Below are 20,590 nucleotides of genomic sequence, written 5' to 3'. Positions count from 1 at the left end.
AAAACTGATTTGCCAGATTGGTGAACGAACAGACAGACAGATGGAGTGGAGTGCAAACCTTTTCCCCATCGGTAGGGGACTAGTAAGTATACATGTACATGCAAAGTACCTGAACACAGAAATTAAGTGTCTAGCAGATTCGAAAAGCGCACATACATTACTACTTATCACTGTTAAAGTGATGAATATATGACTTTATTCTGTTAACTTGTAATTGAGAAATGTGTGACAAAAATTTTGAAGTTCATTATAAAACATTTTGAAAAATTCCAAGTATTAGCAAACAGGAAGTACCCCGATAAGCAACTGACAGATCCAAACAGTTTCCATACTTTACAACTTGTCACTGTTAAGTTGCTGACTAAATATGAAGTCATTCTATTTGGTATTTTCAATCATAAAATGATGACAATATTTACTGGAAAGATGAATAGAGGGAAAAAGGGGATTGCAGGATAGCCCACTATTATAGGGTGGAATTGTAATTTTACTAAGCCAGAGTGACAGCAAACCGCATTTCACTAAAAAAGTCAACCCCAGAACAGTTGGGCCAGTATGACCACACTATGTAAGCTTAAACAGCTCTGAATTTGGATATTGATTGAATATTTGACACAGCATAGGTTTGTGACACAAAATGAATGTGGTCAAAGAACTGAAAAAATGGAGAGAAAAAAAATATCTCCCTAAATCAATAACTAATTTTTTTTTTTTAATATTTGTTTAAAAATCTCCATATGGACCAACAAATCTTAGTAACCATGGCTACCGTACATTACAATTAAATGGCCTGATAAGGAAAGCAAATCAAATTCATAAAATATTATGTATTATCATATAAAGTAACAAATACAATCTTAACATTGTCTGTGTACTCATTCCGGGACAGTGGTTGTGTCATAAACTGAAACAAAAAGACATAAAGTCATTATTAGAAACCAAGTCAATAAATTCAATTCAAAAATTAAGAATGCAAGAATGCAAGCAGGATTAATCTATCAACTACAAGACTAACTGAATTAACTGTTTTCTCCATTAAAATTTAATATTTTCAATTAGCTTTATTTAATTTCATGAATAATCAATAATGCGATTGTGAAAACAAAATTGTTCAGGGACTGCTTTATATGTGAAATCAAAATGTCACAGACATATTTATCGTATTGCATGACCCAATATAAAAATACTATCAACCTGTGAAAAAAATGTTACCCTTGGGAATAAAGAAATGTAACCTTGTAAGAGAGGTTCAAATAGTTCTACAGGGGGACAAGAATAGGGTGATCAGACAATACAGAATACAGGTTTGTTGGTTTACTAGATGCAGTGGCGGTTCCAGGGGGGGGGGGGAGTGGAACCCCCCCCTTTTGACAAATTTTGTTACAGTAAAACATCTTTCTTAGTAAAGATTGGCTATTTAACCAGATGGTCAATATGTTCAGACTCCAAGCCATGGAAAATGCTTTTTTGTTTTATAAAATGATTGACACAGATATATGTCACCCGTTTAGAGGATTCCATACATAGCTTCTGTAATGCTAAATTGACTTCTAACAAGTAGACAGGTTTAATAAGCAAAAAATGGATTTTTCTTTACATCCCTTGGTGTTTCACATGATCTTTAGTGAACTGACAGAAATTACAGTCAAATAGAACTTATTTTCTAGGCAGCAGTTTGGTTCAACATTAGATGGACATACCGTAAATGAAACATATCATTTCTTCTTCTTTTTTAATATTTTCTCTGAGATTGCTAACTTACTTTTACAGTTTCAAAGCTAGTATTTAATTGATTTTTGGTGTTTAATCCCACTTTTAGCACTACTGCGAGTCATTGCTGTATTAAATTTGTATTGGTGGAGGAAGCCAGAGAGAATCCCAGAACTCTGTCAGGAAAATAATCCTAGTAAATTAAGATCAGTCCATACCCGTAGCCAGGGGGGTTCAGACAAACCCCCCTTGAAAACAAATAAGCACTGTTAAAGTCAATGTTCTGTTCGAATTGTGACTGTTAAAGTCGAGTTTGTGAGTCCAAATACCCCCCCCCCCTTGGAAATTCCTGGCAACGAGTCTGCAGTCGATGCACCTGCCACTCATATGGGATCTCACAATCTCAGTGTTGACAGGCTAGTTATACAGTAGATCAATTAAAGAGCACTCAGACCCATAGGACCAAGCTAGTATTAGAAATGGATTAACTACACTACAGTTCATCATCAGGGGAATTATGCTTTGTCACATGCCCATCCCTGGAAACATTTTCATGTTTACTCAAGTACAACATACATTTTTGTAAACATTATTAACATTATTCGTTGGATACCAATTTTTTGTTGATTTCGTGGGAAAATACAAACCATAAATTTAAATATTTTATTTAAAAAATGAATTTCCAAAAGGCTTATTATGAAATTTTTGTAAAACCACAAAATAAAGTGTCCACAAAATCACAATTTATTTTGAATCCATGAAAATTGGTATTCAGGAAAATAAATGAATTTGTACCTTGACAGCATACAATATGCTTGGAAATAGTAAATCATGAATGAAACTTACCTTATTCTGTGAGGAAGAAGAGTGAAATTTACCTTATTCTGTGAGGAAGTTGAATGAAATTTACCTTATTCAGTGAGGAAGATGAGTGAAATTTACCTTATTCTGTGAGGAAGATGAGTGAAATTTACCTTATTCTGTGAGGAAGATGAATGAAATTTACCTTATTCAGTGAGGAAGATGAGTGAAATTTACCTTATTCTGTGAGGAAGATAAATGCAACTTACCTTAACATTTTTCAAACATGGACTTGGAGGGATGTATTCTACAGGACAGGACATATCACATAACAGTAACCACAATCTGTCAGGCTCTAATTTATAGAATGTGCTACACAGGGAAATAGAAACCTGTAAAAAATACCAAGCAAATAATGTTTGAATTAAGAACATGCATTATTGGGCAAGCATCCAACCACTCTTGAGTCAAAGTATCTTGACACATAAAGTAGGAAAGTTGAGGCAATCCAACAAGAATACTTGTGATGAAAGAAAAATGTGCCCAAAAGTCTTGTGTGAATGATTATTTTGCTAGAGTTTCAATCCATCATGTAAGACTTGATTTAGCTAGTTGTTTAGATTAGATGATAAAAAAAAAATTAAGAGGTTGAAGACTTGCTGGAATGACAACTGAAGTTTTACCTGTTGTAATGTATGAGGCTGTCTGGCACTGAGGTATCTTGTACAAGTACACATCATCTCTTCCAAGTCATTACCACCAACCATTAACTATAAAATCAAAGTTTAAAATCGTTAAATATAGGTAATCTACCATATGAAAATTGCCTTAAAAAACTGAAAACGATTTAATTGCAGTTTTTATTAAGGCATGAAATTATTGAACTGCCATTGGAAAACAATGGTATGCTGGAAAGTCTAGCAAAAGTAAAAGATAACTTTAGATTCATTATTATACATTGGATACCAAATTTCGTTGGTTTCCTAGGTAAGGTGACACACGAATTCAAATCTTTAACGAATTTTAAATTATCTATAGGCTTTGTATGCAGAGATTATCAAAACCATGAAATGTAAGTTTTCCTTAATCCACGAAAATTGATACCCACAAAAATAGAGGAATACACAGTATATAATGTAAACCAAACTTATTTTCGCGAGAATAAAAATAACGTGAAAATGAATTCACGCAAATATGTAAAATTCAGCTGTTTCCTTATTAAAACACACAAAGTAATTTAGGAAATCTTGAAATTAAAAAGCAGCAAATTGGTCTAGAAAGGGTCAAAGGGTCAAACGCTAAATTAAGTATCCACAAAAATAACTTGGTTTTCAGTCAGAATGAAATATTGTGAATTTAGACATTTTTGCAATGTTTTCATAATTGCAAAAAATATATGAAAAGTTTTTTGCAAAATAAAAAAACTTGTATTTAAATTAAAACTTTGATCCTATTATTGGTCTGTACAAGAGGGTGACATTTAAAATCTTTTCTTCTGCTAAACCATGAAATAGAGTAAATTATCTCTCCCGTTTAAGCCAATCAAAACCTGGTATTTTAATGTGGAGTAATATAATCTAAATTGTCTAACCTTATCACAGATTATACCAATATTGGTCAGTATGGAATGCTGTAGTTTGTATGCTACTGTATGTAGATAGGCTTTTCCTGTCTGGACACTGCAATAAAGAAATAATGTTTATAAAACAAGCATTCTGTGAGTATTGCATGGCCATGAATCCCCTAACGGTTAACAATTTATTGTATTGGAACAAAGTTCAAACTTGATCTATAATTGGTCATATTGTAAACTATATTACAAATGTCAATTCAATATCTTCAAACATGACAAAACAAGAGGCTGTCAGAGTGACAGCAAACAGGATTTATTTACATTTATTTGTGTCCTGGCATTTTTCAATACCACAAGAACCATAACTCCTGAACGGTGAAAGTTAAAATCGTCAATATCAAATTTGACCTCCATTTTGTCATCAGTAACAACATATTAAAATTGGAAAAGCTTTGGTGGGATGGTTCATGAGTAAATGCAACAACATGACTAGAAACATCATTTTTCAATCTTTCAAGAACCATAACTCCTGAACAGAAAAAGTAAAAATCACCATTATTTAACTTGACCTCAATTTTGTCATCAGTAACAACATATTTAAATTTGGAAAGCTTTGGATGAACGGTTCATGAGTTTATACACGGACACAACTTGAAACACCATTTTTCAATCTTTCAAGAACCATAACTCCTAAACGTCAAAGGTCAATATCGTCATTATTAAACATGACCTCCATTTTGTTGTCAGTAAGAACATGTTAAAATTTTAAAAGCTTCAGTTAAACGGTTCATGAGTAAATGCACAGACAACATTTGGCTGCTGCCCGCCCACCCGGCCACCCGGCAGACCGCTGTACATCCCCAAATCAATAACCAACATTTTTGTCACAAAAATCTGGTTAAAAAGTCTTGAAAACTGATTACCTAAGTAAATTTTGTAAGTCTAAGGACCATAACTTCAAGCTAAAAAAAAAAGTGTGGAAAACAGATTTCCAGACTGACAGATAGATGGACAGACATTAAAACATAAAAGTCCCCTTCGACTTTTCGGAGGGGAAAAAGTGGGGACATGTATATAACATCTGCTCTAGTCTACAGCATCATAACAACACTGGTATAAATATATAATGGCCATTGTTGAGGAAGTGACAAAACAAATAAAAGCGTGAGTTTGTAGTGCTTAGCATTATCCTTAACTTGTAATCCAAAGTTATCCAGTGTAGTATAACAAACACCTTTATATAACATTAACCCTTTCACTGATAGCTGCCCTGACAGAAGCTACTTTGAGAAGATGGCTACCCTGGCTATTATGACACAAGTAGAAGATCTTCATATTAAATATCAATTAAAACTTGTCTATAGTTATTTTTGTCTTTATTTTATTCATTTACACCAGTTATACAGTTTTGTTCATGTTTTGATATATTTTTTGTCATAAAAAATCAAAATTAGCAAACTTTCATCATTATTTCGAATCTGAATTTTTGACTCAAAATCATATTTTTTTTTTAACCAAAAACCAAATTTTAACAATTTTGTACAAATTCCTTACACTGAACAATGTCCATTTCAAATTTTATTGTACATAAAATGGCATTCAATGTCAAAAAGGTATACTAGTCAGCTTTAATTCTTCTGTATTCTTTAAAAAAAAAAATGTTTCCTTATTTCAAATTCTAGTAAAATCTGTAAATTTCTTCTGATTTCGACACAGTTTTCAACAAACCGAAGCACAAAATTTACACTTTCATCCAGGGATTAAACAAAGAAAGATAACGTGTGTTTGCATTTACTTTTGTGGGAAATGTAAAAGAGGTATTCCTATCCAGGTTAACCAGGCCATATTGTCAGCTGTCTGAAGCATAAATCCAGGTAAACTGGGATTCATCAGCTAAAGGGTTAAATTGTTATTTTACATCTTTACATCAAGGTTCTAAGAAATTGGAAAAATAAATAACAACATTAAAACATTTGCTACTGCATTTATCTGATACTTATAGAAAACCAGATTACCTTATTTGAGCTTGTTTATCTAAGAAATGGATAAGCTTTGGGAATACATCAGTCACAGTTCTTCTTTTGATAAAATCACCGGTACATTCAGACATGATAACTAATGTCTCCAGAGCCTAAAATATAATATATATATAGATAAGAATTTAAACTGTAAAGTATTCAACAAATACATGTTAAAAAAACGTGAAACAGTTATGTTCAAATATAGTATGAAATTTTGCACCTTTCGCACAGAATGTAACAAATGGGTTACAAATCATGTTTCCTTTATTTCCTTTTTTCACAGTCTTAATCTAAGATATGAAGTTTTAGTTATCAGAGATGGAAAATTGTGAAAATTTGATATCAATTGCTATAAGAATTACACAACTTTGGATTCATCTATTTTCATGGGTACCAATTTTTGTGGAATAAGGACACCTCACATGGTCCGAGTACACAGTTATTTCGTAGTGCATTTCTTTTAGACAATAAATGGAAATAAAAAAAATCCCACTTGCGCTTTCTCAATAATATTTTTACAGTGTGATGTTCTACTTTTGGAACAAATTATATCAAAATTATAGAAAACTTCATCAGCTTTAACTCAAAATGTGGACAATTTTATGTTAAGGGGGTCTTGAAATCTTTTGACAGTTTCCCAAATGCTAATTTTTAACCTTTTTCAGCTGGACCAAATAACTACTTTACCTTAAAATTCATGAATCAAATTTTTTCACAGTGTAACTTTATCCCCCTTCTTGTTATTTGAGGCATAAAACATGAAGAAATAAATTTGGAAGGGGTAAAACAAAAGTTGGCAAGTAACACACTGTCCACACTAGGGACTATATTCGTGGACAACAAAAATCAAGGGATGATAACTGTGTACTCAGACCACACATTATATAAATATTTTATAATTGAAGTAATAAAAGTTTTTCAGTCTATTTTTTTTTTAAATTTTAATTGCATTGGGAAGCTTTTCTTATAGCTTGCATTTATATATGTATTTTTTGGCAAAAATTACAAGAAAATTTAAAAATAAGCTTTCTTCTACAACACCTAGAAAAGAAAAAAAATCTTTTCATTGGTTAAATACAGATTATGGAGAAATAATTTAATTTCGTAGTTCACCTTTTACCATGAAATACATGAAACATGGTATTAAACTAATAATAATGAATCTACAGTACTACATATCAGGTATTAGAGGTAGTGAATATCATGATATCTGGCAACATTTTATTTCCATATAAAATTATCTCCCCTTCCCACCAAAATTCCATATATTGGCTGTTTAAATGAAATTTCTTTCTCAACTCATCAGTGACATGTATTTTTTATTGGTTATTCCACTAAGCTTTGTTTAAGCTTATTAATTGAAAGTTCTAATCAAAATCTTACAAAGACCTTTTTTCTTATTTCAATTTGAATTTCAACACCTCAATTTCCATATTATTTCAATGTTAAAACAAGAATGTGTCCATAGTACATGGATGCCCCATCCGCACTATCATTTTCTATGTTCAGTGGACCATGAAAATGGTTTATAATCTCTGTTTTTGCATTAAAATTAGAAAGATCATATCAAAGGGAACATGTGTACTAAGTTTCCAGTTGAATGGACTTCAACTTCATCAAAAAAACTACCTCAACCAAAAACTTTAACCTGAAAACTTTAACCTAAAGCAGGACAGACAGACAAACGGACGAACAGAGGCACAGACCAGAAAACATAATGCCTATAAATGGGGCATAAAAACACTTATACAATATACTACCATTTGATGGCTATTTTTTTCTTCATTTATGCATAAATAAACACTGACTCCTTAAATACTTCAAAATTTTAAAAACTGAAATTTGCTTTTACTGACATCAAGTTCCCTAGCCTCAAATATAAAGGTCAAAAGGATCAATGCATACAAGGAGTTTAAAGAATTTGCATGTCTATTTCCAAAAATAGGAAAATGTTATGTTAAGTATCATATTGAGTTGAATCTTCATACCCTTCTTATAACTAATTTTTCTTCATCTATAAACCTCTGTCTGTATGAAGGCCAAAGTTCATGAATTAAAGGCAACAGTTCATCTGAAAAATAAAGTAAAGCATATGCTATATTCAAATTTCAAAGCACAATGTCAATAATTTAAGAAAAATTCTGAAAATAACTGGTTAAATCCTTAGAATAACATTTTGTCCATTACTCAAAAGCATTTGTTCCCCTAATTTCTCCTGAGATTCTAAGAACAGTATCTTTTTAAATATTATTTGATCTACACAATTTAAAGTAATGCAACAAATTTATTCAGATTCATTTCATTCCAACGTAAAATGTTGTGAGTTGTCATCTTTGCCATAAATGGCAACTGAATTTTGCTCTACAGGTTACAAGAGCGTAATTATTCGTAATGCATTTTCCTTAGGTACCAGTGATGTTCCATATTTTATTTCTGGAAGACTACAAAAACTAGGAGTAAACAGGTAGAAGTTCCTGTTTCTAGTTATACCAGTATTGCAAACAACCAAAACAAATATATATGGTGATGCGGAAAAAATTTACTTCAAATGCAGTTGAAAAAGATCGTCAATTTTTTTCGCTTAATGAAAAAGGCATATTTTTTATGGCTCTGATGTGCAGAAATGAAAGATATTGTCTATACTTTGTAAGATGTGAATTTGATTTTCTAGTTTTTTTAAACCTAACTGGATAAACTTTCATTTAAAAGTAAATCCAATCAGAAACCATACAGGATTCAATTCTGAGCTACATCTTAAAAAAGAAATAAATGTCTGTAAACAAATAATTGTGCTCTTGATAGGTAGTCAGGTACAGTACATCAGTTTTACAGGAGTTGATTTTTTTTTCAGTTTACTTGTATCATTGTTTTTTATTCTGTTAGAAGGGCTAATTACTCTTACAAGAAGTTGCCTGAGGAAATATATTTAGACATTCTGAACATTGCTTATACCAGAAATGGTTTGCTTATACCAGAAATGGTTAATATTTTCAGTACAAATGAAAAGGAACTCGAGATAGATCTGAACATTCTAAAAAAAAATTCCACATCAGATCTTCTGAACAATTATAACTTATTTGCCTGTACATACCTGTGTGTGTTGATAAAGCTTGACAGGAATAGCCAATCGTATCCAATACCAGCAATCTCAGCCGAGGACTTTTGGAAGATAATAAGTGTTTACTTCTTGTCATAACCTGTCAAATAATTTAAAAGTTTCGTTGACAAAATAAAATGCAGAGGAAATACACTAAAAATAATTGTAAAAGTACAATTATTAAAAAAAAATTTCAATGCCTTTCCTTCCTCATGATTATAAAATAAGGAGATGTGGCTAGATTGCCAATGAGGCAACTATCAACAGAGTATAAATGAAGCCAATTTAGGTAACTCAGTGTTGTCTCAGGGCCATTAAAACTATCCTTGGCCATTACAACTATCCTTGGCCATTATCAATACCTTGGGCATGTTAAAGGGCCAAAACACAAACACTTAAAACTTAGCAATGGACTGTGAAAATGAGGTCAAGTTCAAATAAAACCTGCGTAACCGACATATAGATCATAAAATATTTTCATACACCAAATATAGTTGACCTAAGGCTTAAATTAAAATATTGTTTGTTTGCAGTTTACCGACCGACCCTTGAAAATCCTCCCGACTGTGAAAATTTTATTGCTTTAAATTTGAAGAATTTTTTTTTAATACTTCTATTGACGCGATGCGGAACTTTGGGTCCTTTCCGGAAATGATTTAAAGTCTGGGTCAATTACGCATTTCAAGTTCGGTTTTTCTTAGCTTCCCGTCAAGCGTTCATGTGACCATTTAATGATAAAGCACATGGAAATTGTTTACAGGTATCCATGAAGTCACAGAGGAGTACTTTACGCTGTCGTCTCGTGTCAATTTTAAGACAAATAACAAACAGAAAAGTTTATTAGTAAACTGTTTATACAGATTCAGGCACATGTAATGATGTGTGATGATATCATTGACGATGATGTAGCGGGTATTCATAACTGACACGATAACCATTCTGTCTCAAACAAATCGGGTACAGAATCTGTGGAGCCTGACTTTATGAAACCAATTTCAGTGGTTAAATAATTCGACAGCAGCTTGAAGTATGGGATATTTTCTACAAATCGTTGTGAAGACGACAAAGATGAAACCACTCCTCTGTGACTTAAATCTTCATGGATATCTGTAAACACGCCTGTACGGAGAAATGGGCTCATTTGAAATGTTAATGGATATAGATCATGCCAAATCAATAAGAAGCAACCCTAACTACACAAAGATGAATGGTTAGCTTGAAAAATAAATATACTCTCTCTATATTAAATATATCTTCGATTGCAATGAGTATGCTCCTTTAGGATAAGGGGGGGGGGGGGGGGGGCTGCCCCACTCATTGCAATTATTCTCTTTCTTACAATATTAAATATACCCAAACTGTGTGGCCTGTGTGAATTCAATTAAAACATGTCCTTAGGAGCTATGCTGCCATTTTTTTTTTTATGCATTAAAAACATTTCAGTACAGACCATTTACTTTTAATGGGGTGCTATGGATTTCACCCCAAACTTTAGATTTCTTTGGTTTTCATTAAAGCCTGGCAAAAATATAACCTTATCACATATAATTAAATATTGTTAGAAATATGAAAACAGTCGAATGTCTTAATACTTTTTTTTTTTCAAGTTGCCTTTTTTTCAATTGAGGAAGATTCAATGGTTATTTTTTTTTTTATTAAAAATACTCTCTTTAATACATTGTCTTATAAATCTTTAATATCTACATTTTTCTGATGAAAATACTCTACTCATGAAAACATTCTAGTCAAGAAGCATACATGTCTGAATATATTTCTTTAAAACAGTTCTAGTCATAATGACATTCCTTGTTTATAAGTGTTCCAGTATTTAATAATTATACCATATTTTATGTCATAAATTGGATAATGACACTGTTAAAGTTTCAGTTTTGGTTAAAAAGTTTTTTACCTGAAAATGCCTTTTGATTTGATGTTGGTTTTCAGCATGTCCAGTGTTTGTTGTTTTAAAATGTTTTTTTTTTCTTCACAAGAAACTTGGTTTACTATTTACACCACTGGGTCGATGCCACTGCTGGTGGACGTTTCGTCCCCGAGGGTATCACCAGCCCAGTAGTCAACACTTCGGTGTTGACATGAATATCAATAATGTGGTCATTTTTTTTTTTTTTATAAATTTCCTGTTAACAAAAGTTCAAATTTTTCGAAAAACTAAGGATTTTCTTATTCCAGGCATAGATTTCCTTAGCCGTATTTGGCACAACTTTTTTGAATTTTGGATCCTCAATGCTCTTCAACTTTGTAATTGTTTGGCTTTATAAATATTTTGATATGAGCGTCACTGATGAGTCTTATGTAGACGAAACGCGCGTCTGGCGTACTAAATTATAATCCTGGTACCTTTGATAACTATTTAGTGTAACTGCTTGTTTAACCTGTATTTTGGCTGATAAAATAAAATATTTTTCCTACCTACCGACCCTTCAGTCTGAAGGTACAGTCGGAAAACTGCAAACAAACATATTTTTAAGGTTGGCCTAATGCATAAAGTATTAAAAAAATAGACCAAAACTAAAAAAGTTAACTTTGACCACTGAATTATGAAAATGAGGTCAAGGTTAGATGACACCTGTCAGCTAGACATGTACACCTTACAATCATTCTATACACCAATTTTAGTAGACCTATTGCATATAGTATAAGAAAAACAGACCAAAACACAAAAACCTACCCCTATGTTCTATTTAAAGTAAGGGCGGCCATGTTTTTTGACGGATCAAAAATTGAAGCACACACTTTGTGCAGGATAATCTAAGGAACTATCATGCTAAGTTTCATCCAAATCCATTCAGTAGTTTCAGAGGAGAAGATTTTTTAAAGTTAGCAAATATGATGAACAAATTGTGAAAAATTGTCATTAAAGGACATTTACCCCTTAAGGGGTCAATTGACAATTTTGGTCATATTAACCTATTTGTAGATCTTACTTTGCTGATCATTTTTGCTGTTTACAGTTTATCTTCATCTATAATAATATTCAAGATAATGACCAAAAACTGCAAAATTTCCTTAAAATTACCAATTAAGTGGCAGCAACCCAACAATGGTTTGTTTGATTCATCTGAAAATTTCTGAGCTGATAGATCTTGACCTAATGAACATTTTTACCCCATGTCAGATTTGCTCTAAATGCTTCCGTTTTTGAGATATAAGCCAACAAGAGGCTGTCACAACGACAGCAAACCGGATTAATTAATATTTATTTGTGTCCTGGCAATATCACAAGAACCATTACTGATGAATGGTGAAAGTGAAAATCGTCAATATCAAATTTGACCTCCATTTTGTCATCAGTATCAACATATTAAAATTTGAAAAGCTTAGATTGAATGGTTCATGAGTAAATGCAACAACGTGAATGGAAACGCCATTTTACAATCTTTCAAGAACCATAACTCCTGAACGGTAAAAGTCAAAATCGTCATTATTGAACTTGACCTCTATTTTGCCATCAGTAACAACATATAAAAATTTCAAAAGCTTTGGTTGAATGGTTCATGAGAAAATGCACCGACACGACTGGAAACACCATTTTTCAATCTTTCAAGAACCATAACTCCTGAACGGTAAAAGTCAAAATCGTCTTTATTCAATTTGACCTCTATTTTGTCATCAGTAACAACATAATAAAATTTGGGAAGCTTTGGTAGAACAGTTCATGCGTAAATGCACGGACACGACTGGAAACTCCATTTTTCAATCTTTCAAGAACCATAACTCCTGAACGGTAAAAGTCAAAATCGTCATTATTGAACTTGACCTCCATTTTGTCATCAGTAACAACATATTAAAATTTGGGAAGCTTTGGTAGAACAGTTCATGCGTAAATGCACGGACATGGCTGGAAACTTCATTTTTCCAATCTTTCAAGAACCATAACTCCTGAACGGTAAAAGTCAAAATCGCCATTATTGAACTTGACCTTCATTTAGTTGTCAGTAACAACATATTAAAATTTTAAAACCTTTGGTTGAACGGTTCATGAGTTAATGCACGGACAACATTTGATTGCCGCCCGCCCGACTGCCCGACCGACCGCCCGCCCGCCGTACATCCCCAAATCAATAACCGACATTTTTGTCACAAAAATCCGGTTAAAAACTGCATTTGACCCCTATGTTCTATGTTAAGTAACGGCGGCCATGTTTTTTGACGGATCAAAAATCGAAGCACACACTTTGTGCAGGATAATCTAAGGAACAATCATTTTAAGTTTCATTCAAATCCATTCAGTAGTTTCAGAGGAGAAGATGTTTGAAAAATTGTTAACGACGACGACGACGACGGACGCCAAGTGATGAGAAAAGCTCACATGGCCTTTTAGGCCAGGTGAGCTAAAAAGTCCATACATTAATACTAGAGTAATGTCTTCGCCATGGTCACTATTTTTTATGACATCAAATTATTATCAAATTCAGAGGAAAACAAGCAAATTTGACATCATTATTGAATTTTGACCAAAAAAAATGAGATCAACCAACCCCTCATGAATTATAAAAACATAATAAACTGGTCAAGGAAAGTATAAATTGGCTAAGATTGAGAGAAATATCATAATATGGTAGTAGATGCAAATTATACCTCTTTGACGACAACTACATGATTGGGCAATGGAGGTTTTTTATCAGGATCTGTACTATCATCCTCTTCTTCTTCCTGAGAAGGCTGATAATGTGACTCATCCACTTCCTCTTCCTGTCCTTCAGATACCCTCAGCGTTTTACAATATTCTAAGAGTTCATCCATTAAGCTCACACATTGGTTATGTGTTTGGGTTTCTTCAACTTTACATTTCTGTAAGGAGATAACAAAAATCTTTTTTATCATAGTCTAACAATAACTATGGACCACTGAAAAAAAAACCAACAGATCAAAGTAATTGTGTGTACTGAAGGGTATATATTGCTTCAATTTTACAATGTGAACTCATTAAATATAATTGGCAACACATTTAGGCAAATTATATTTTTCAAATTTGAGTTATTTCCCCTTGTTCATATTTGTCTTATTTCACCTTTGTAAAAACTAGTCAATATTTATAAATTTCTGAATTTTCTGTTACTGTACAAAAAGTCCTACCAGACAAGGAAACCATCTGGACACAGCCTTGACCAGTTCATTCAATACTCCCATAAATAATGCTGCTTGGTCATCGTAATAATCATCTAAGGAGGATAACACCTACAAAAAAATATATAAATCTTTGTAAGAGATTCAAATAAAATGACCGCTTGAAACACAATTTAAAGCTAACACTATGACAGTCTCAATTTCAGATTTTTTTAAATAACTTTTTATCAGTCAGAAAATAACCATTCCAGCAGACGATCTATGAAAATTTTAGTGTTGTTGTCTTTTGTGGCGACATAAAATACCAAAATGTAAAACCATTCGCAAAATTATATCCCCCATGTTTATATATTTATAAGTTTTCTGGTAGTCAGATATTTCTTATCAGTAAGGTGCTGCTGATTTATGTGTTTTGGCTTAACCTATGATTTATATGCTACATATTTTTTTTCGCTGATCCACATAACTAATATGGCTTGAAATAACCAAAGTTTCATTTAGAGCTTCTGTGATTAGAGCTGTCTTGTCGGTATATCATTGGCAAGCCTTCAAAATAGTTTAAACTCGCCATATTCTGTAAGTGCCTGTCCCAAGTCAGGAGCCTGTAATTCAGTGGTTGTTGTTTGTTGCTTTATATCATATTTGATTTTTGTTCATTATTTTGTACATAAATCAGGCTGTTAGTTATCTTGTTATACATTTTTCATCTTAGGGCCTTTTATAGCTGACTATGCATTATTTGTTTTTATTCATTGTTAAAGGCCGTATGTTGACTTAATACTTTTAAATTTCTGTGTCATCATATCTACTGTGGAGACTTGTCTCATTGGCAGTCATACCACATCTTCATGTCTACTGTGGAGAGTTGTCTCATTGGCAGTCATACCACATCTTCATGTCTACTGTGGAGAGTTGTCTCATTGGCAGTCATACCACATCTTCATGTCTACTGTGGAGAGTTGTCTCATTGGCAGTCATACCACATCTTCATGTCTACTGTGGATTAATTTTCGTGGGTACTAAATTTCGTGAATTGAGGAAAACTTTTATATTCAGGGATATTTAATTTTGTAGTTTTGGCAAAGTCTGCATACATTCCTCAAGAAAATTTGTAATTCGTTAAATAGTTAAATTTGTGGTTCATCAGTACCCATGAAATCAAAGAAATTTGATATCCAACGAATATTAATGAATCTATAGTATATAACAATTACTTATCTATTTCTTACCCAGTACTTTCGCGTAAGTCTCTAGAGTTTACTTACCTCCTGTATAGTATCATCAATCAATGGCAGTATTTCTACAGTACTGTACTGTAATATCACTTTTAACACCAGAGGACTCTGCTTATTTTGATCAAAGTGTCGAAGACGAAGCGATATAGCATTAACAAGATAATCAGCATTTTGCTTCAACAATTCATCTATTGACCTGAAATTTTTTTTTATTTTTAGAAAAAGAGTTAAGAAAATATTTCAATATATATGACATTTAATGAGAGTTAAATCATTTTTCTATCCAACCGTATATATAAACCTGTTCTTTCCACCCAAAACTGAACAATATATACATAATTAAATTAAATCTTCTTTTTTTTCCTTTTTCCCTCCGAAAAAAAAAGCCAGATTTAAGTGATCATCTGTAATTTCATATTTACCCCCATCTACAGACAAAACAGACCTTACAATTGACTATCGATAAATAACGTTCAAAACATATCTTTAAACATAAAACTTAGTATCTCCAAACAATGTTCTTTTATTTTCATTATCTAATGTATTTTTTTGTTATTTATTGTGGCAGCACAAATACATAAGTCAACCTAAATGAGCACAAACTGATTTTTCAAATTTGTTATGGTTTTCAATCTAATGTATCATTTGTAAACTTAACATTTGCCAATTGCCAACAATTCGTACAATGATATTACTGCCTAATATTTTAAGCATACAGATGGTGATACTCAAAAATATTAGACAATAACCAATTGCATCAATTTACCAATGAAATGCAACTGTTGCATTCATGCAACCAAATGCACAACATGCAATAGTGTTTTGTATACTACAAATAGAGTTTTATAAATTACTTTATGTTATTTCATATTCCAACCACAAAAAAATATATTGTTTAGACAAATTATCAATTAAAGTAGAATTGCATTTTTTAATTTGATACTGACTTCATCAGCTTGAAAATTCTTGTTGATAAAGTTAATATCATAAACAACAAGAATGTGTCCATAGTACATGGTACTCCCCTATAATTTTCTATGAATAGACCACGAAATTGCAGTCAAAACTCTAATTTGGCATTAAAATAAGAAATAAGATGGATCATATCATAGGAACATGTGTACTAAGTTTTAAGCTGATTGGACTTCAACTACACTAAAAACTACCTTGACCAAAAACTTTAACCTGAAATTCCCACTTTCATTTTCTATGTTCAATGGACCATGAAATTGGGGTCAAAAGTCTAACTTGGCTTTAAAATTAGAAAAATCATATCATAAGCAACAAGTGTACTAAGTTTCACGTTGATTGGACATCATCAAAAACTACCTTGACCAAAAACTTTAACCTGAAGCGAGATGGACAAACCAACGGACGAACGAACGGACGGACGAACGGAGCCACAGACCAGAAAACATAATGCCCCTCTACTATCGTAGGTGGAGCATAAAAAACATAATGACCACAGGTGGAGCATAGAAATACCATTATTTTAAAAATACTGAAGTACTTACCCATAGCTACAGACAGAACAAATATCACATAAACTTAAGTATGCTGTACTACTAATAAAAGCTGTTTCGTCTCCTAACTTCTCCAGTAATGGGTATAAAGTCTGGATTAAGAAAGGACAAAATCTCTTGCCAAGAACCTGCAAAAAAATAAAAAATTTACATAATGCTACATTAAAATTATTTAAAGAGTGGTTGCAGATTTCATTGTGAAAATTATAACCAAAAGTATAACGAAAGATATAAGCAGAGGTAAGGGGACAGGTTTGTTGATTTTTGTCTAGCCTTCGACTTTTGTTAAAAAAGCGAGACATAGCGATCCTACATTCTGTTGTTGTCCGCGGCGTCCACAAATATTCACTCTGTGGTTAAAGATTTTGAAATTTTAATAACTTTCTTAAACTATCCTGGATTTCTAACAAACTTGGACAAAAGCTTGTTTATGATCATAAGATACTATCCAGAAGTAAATTTTGTAAAAAAAAAAATCCACTTTTTCCGTATTTTACTTATAAATGGACTTAGTTTTTCTGCAGGAAACATTACCTTCACTCTGTGGTTAAAAGTTTTTAAAATTTTAAAAACTTTCTTAAACTATCCTGGATTTCTATCAAACTTTGACAGAAGCTTGTTTATGATCATTAGATAGTATCCAGAAGTAAATTTTGTAAAAAAAAATCCACTTTTTCCATATTTTACTTATAAATAAATGGACTTAGTTTTTCTGCAGGAAACATTACATTTACTCTGTGGTAAAAGTTTTTCAAATTTTAGTAACCAAACAAGAGACAGAAGCTTGTTTATGATCATTAGATAGTATCCAGATTTTTTAATTTTTTTTAAATTCCATTTTTTCCGTATTTAACTTATAAATGGACTTAGTTTTTCTTCCAGTTAACATTACATTTAGTCTGCATTTAAACTGCAGGGGTTTATCTGAGTATTTTGGGAAAAAGGACCCTGGCCAGTTTTGGGAATTTTTTAACGCGGTTTTCCATGAAATTGGGAAAAACAACCAATATACTTGATGTTAGTTTTAATGTGTTTTGTTCATTAAATTTTGTTTTGTTGGTGAAAATAAAGAAAGGACTACCTACACCTTCTTTGTTTTTAAATATAACAACATGGCATTAAAGTTTATTTGAGTATCAAAATAATGAGTTCTAACTTCTTAAAGGATTGTTACATTTTTGTTTGTTTTGACATGAACATTTGTGAACTAAAATATTTTGAGTTCTGTATAAAATATATCCTGTTTCTCTGTCATGAATAATAAAGATGAAAATGAATTTTGTGATCATTTGGGAATTTTACTCCCAAAATTGGGAAAAATGTATGTGGAATGCTAGAAAAATCCATGTAAAGTTTTTAAAACATTTATAAGATTCATAATCTATCCTGATTTTTACCAAACTTGGACAGAAGCTTCTTTCAATCAAAAGATAGTATCAAGAGGAATATTGTTATAATATTTTTTTCCTTATTTCTGTTGAGCCTGCGATTAACAGCAAAAGTAGGCGAGACACTGGGTTCTGCGAAACCCTTACAAATTTTGTTTTAACTTCTGCCTCACTGTGTATGTGCCTGACCCAAGTCAGTAACCTGTAATTGAGTGGTTCTCGATTGAAGCTATATATCATACTTGTTTCTATTTAATATTCCTTTGTTATAATTCACATTGAAATGTTTAATATTTTGTCATGTTAGGGTATTAAAAATCTTGCTGTGCGGTTAGGGTTTTGCTCATTGTTGAATGCAATAAAGTTTTATTTTTACAATGATTAAATACTTAACACATACACATACCTTGGCAAAATAACCAATTCCCTCCAGGTACAAGCAAATCTGGATAATATTTCTGTTAAAACTGTTGACACTATTGTCATGTGACACAAGATTGATGGCAAGGAGGCGTGTCTCTGGCGTTGACATAGCACTATCATGTGATGCACTTGTGATTAAGTGAAAGTTAATAGGTGATAAATATTCCTCTATCAGCATCCTGAAAAATAAAAAAATAAATGAAGAAAGCAACAAAGATGTTGCCATCGCTTTCATAAAATATCCTAAAGGAAGTTTTATCATTGCGTTACCTATTCCTATGCAAATTTTGCGAACTATAATATAGCAATAACTTCCTACTTAACAGTTAACCAAAATACATTTATTTGTCTTTATTGATCAATGACTGTCAAGTTGCAATTTTGCATTTTACCATGTAAACTTTGTAGAACTATTACAAGTGATCTTTAAATCAAGAACCTTTTCAGTGGTTGAACTTTAGTTTATGGTTCATGAATTTTTCCTTACAAACATTTTCAGTGGTTGTACTGAAGTTTTTGTTTTATGAAGGGACTGAAAGTTTATGACAAGTCTCTAATTACTTTTGTTGAATTTATTCACATTTTTCTGAACTGGATAATTTACAGTTGGATATATTGTGTGCCTTATGCTGAATCTATATGCTAACCTCTAGATGTCAATCTATGTGCTAACCTCTACATGTCAATCTATGTGCTACCCTCTAGATGTCAATCTATGTGCTAACCTCTAGATGTCAATCTATGTGCTACCCTCTAGATGTCAATCTATGTGCTACCCTCTAGATGTCAATCTATGTGCTACCCTCTAGATGTCAATCTATGTGCTAATCTCTAGATGTCAATCTATGTGCTAACCTCTAGATGTCAATCTATGTGCTAATCTCTAGATGTCAATCTATGTGCTAACCTCTAGATGTCAATCTATGTGCTAATCTCTAGATGTCAATCTATGTGCTAACCTCTACATGTCAATCTATGTGCTACCCTCTAGATGTCAATCTATGTGCTACCCTCTAGATGTCAATCTATGTGCTAACCTCTAGATGTCAATCTATGTGCTACCCTCTAGATGTCAATCTATGTGCTACCCTCTAGATGTCAATCTATGTGCTAATCTCTAGATGTCAATCTATGTGCTAACCTCTAGATGTCAATCTATGTGCTAATCTCTAGATGTCAATCTATGTGCTACCCTCTAGATGTCAATCTATGTGCTACCCTCTAGATGTCAATCTATGTGCTACCCTCTAGATGTCAATCTATGGGCTACCCTCTAGATGTCAATCTATGGGCTAGCCTCTAGATGTCAATCTATGGGCTAGCCTCTAGATGTCAATCTATGGGCTACCCTCTAGATGTCAATCTATGGGCTACCCTCTAGATGTCAATCTATGTGCTAACCTCTAGATGTCAATCTATGTGCTAACCTCTAGATGTCAATCTATGTGCTAACCTCTAGATGTCAATCTATGTGCTTATCTCTAGATGTCAATCTATGTGCTACCCTTTAGATGTCAATCTATGTGCTAACCTCTAGATGTCAATCTATGTGCTAATCTCTAGATGTCAATCTATATGCTAACCTCTAAATGTCCTCTAATAATTTAGTGTCCTGTTGTTGTCTCTTATTAACATAATAATCCACATCTCCATTAATATAGTGTTTGCTCACTGTACCTTAACCAGATGTGTAAGTGTTCTCAGATTTGAAACACTCCATCATACATGCAT

The 20,590-nt window shown here is 32.4% G+C and overlaps 1 protein-coding gene across 4 annotated transcripts in view; it reads right to left on the bottom strand.

The window, feature by feature from the left end:
- Nucleotides 1-812: 812 nt before the first annotated feature.
- Nucleotides 813-20,590, bottom strand: part of LOC143057232 (TELO2-interacting protein 1 homolog) — a 39,669-nt gene continuing 19,891 nt past the window's right edge. For all 4 annotated transcript variants that reach the window (XM_076230498.1, XM_076230496.1, XM_076230497.1 and 1 more), the window contains exons 13-24: nucleotides 18,843-19,038; nucleotides 17,040-17,176; nucleotides 15,556-15,721; nucleotides 14,300-14,401; nucleotides 13,802-14,014; nucleotides 9,197-9,302; nucleotides 8,094-8,176; nucleotides 6,100-6,215; nucleotides 4,103-4,190; nucleotides 3,195-3,281; nucleotides 2,781-2,903; nucleotides 813-904 (exon numbers count right to left, since the gene is read on the bottom strand). In XM_076230498.1, coding sequence (XP_076086613.1) covers nucleotides 824-904; nucleotides 2,781-2,903; nucleotides 3,195-3,281; nucleotides 4,103-4,190; nucleotides 6,100-6,215; nucleotides 8,094-8,176; nucleotides 9,197-9,302; nucleotides 13,802-14,014; nucleotides 14,300-14,401; nucleotides 15,556-15,721; nucleotides 17,040-17,176; nucleotides 18,843-19,038 — 1,498 coding nt within the window. In that variant the 3' untranslated portion in view covers nucleotides 813-823. The remainder of the gene's footprint in view (nucleotides 905-2,780; nucleotides 2,904-3,194; nucleotides 3,282-4,102; nucleotides 4,191-6,099; nucleotides 6,216-8,093; nucleotides 8,177-9,196; nucleotides 9,303-13,801; nucleotides 14,015-14,299; nucleotides 14,402-15,555; nucleotides 15,722-17,039; nucleotides 17,177-18,842; nucleotides 19,039-20,590) is intronic.

The sequence above is a fragment of the Mytilus galloprovincialis genome, chromosome 13, assembly GCF_965363235.1.
Source record: "Mytilus galloprovincialis chromosome 13, xbMytGall1.hap1.1, whole genome shotgun sequence".
Taxonomy (NCBI): domain Eukaryota; kingdom Metazoa; phylum Mollusca; class Bivalvia; order Mytilida; family Mytilidae; genus Mytilus; species Mytilus galloprovincialis.
This window is presented reverse-complemented; position numbering and strand designations above follow the sequence as displayed.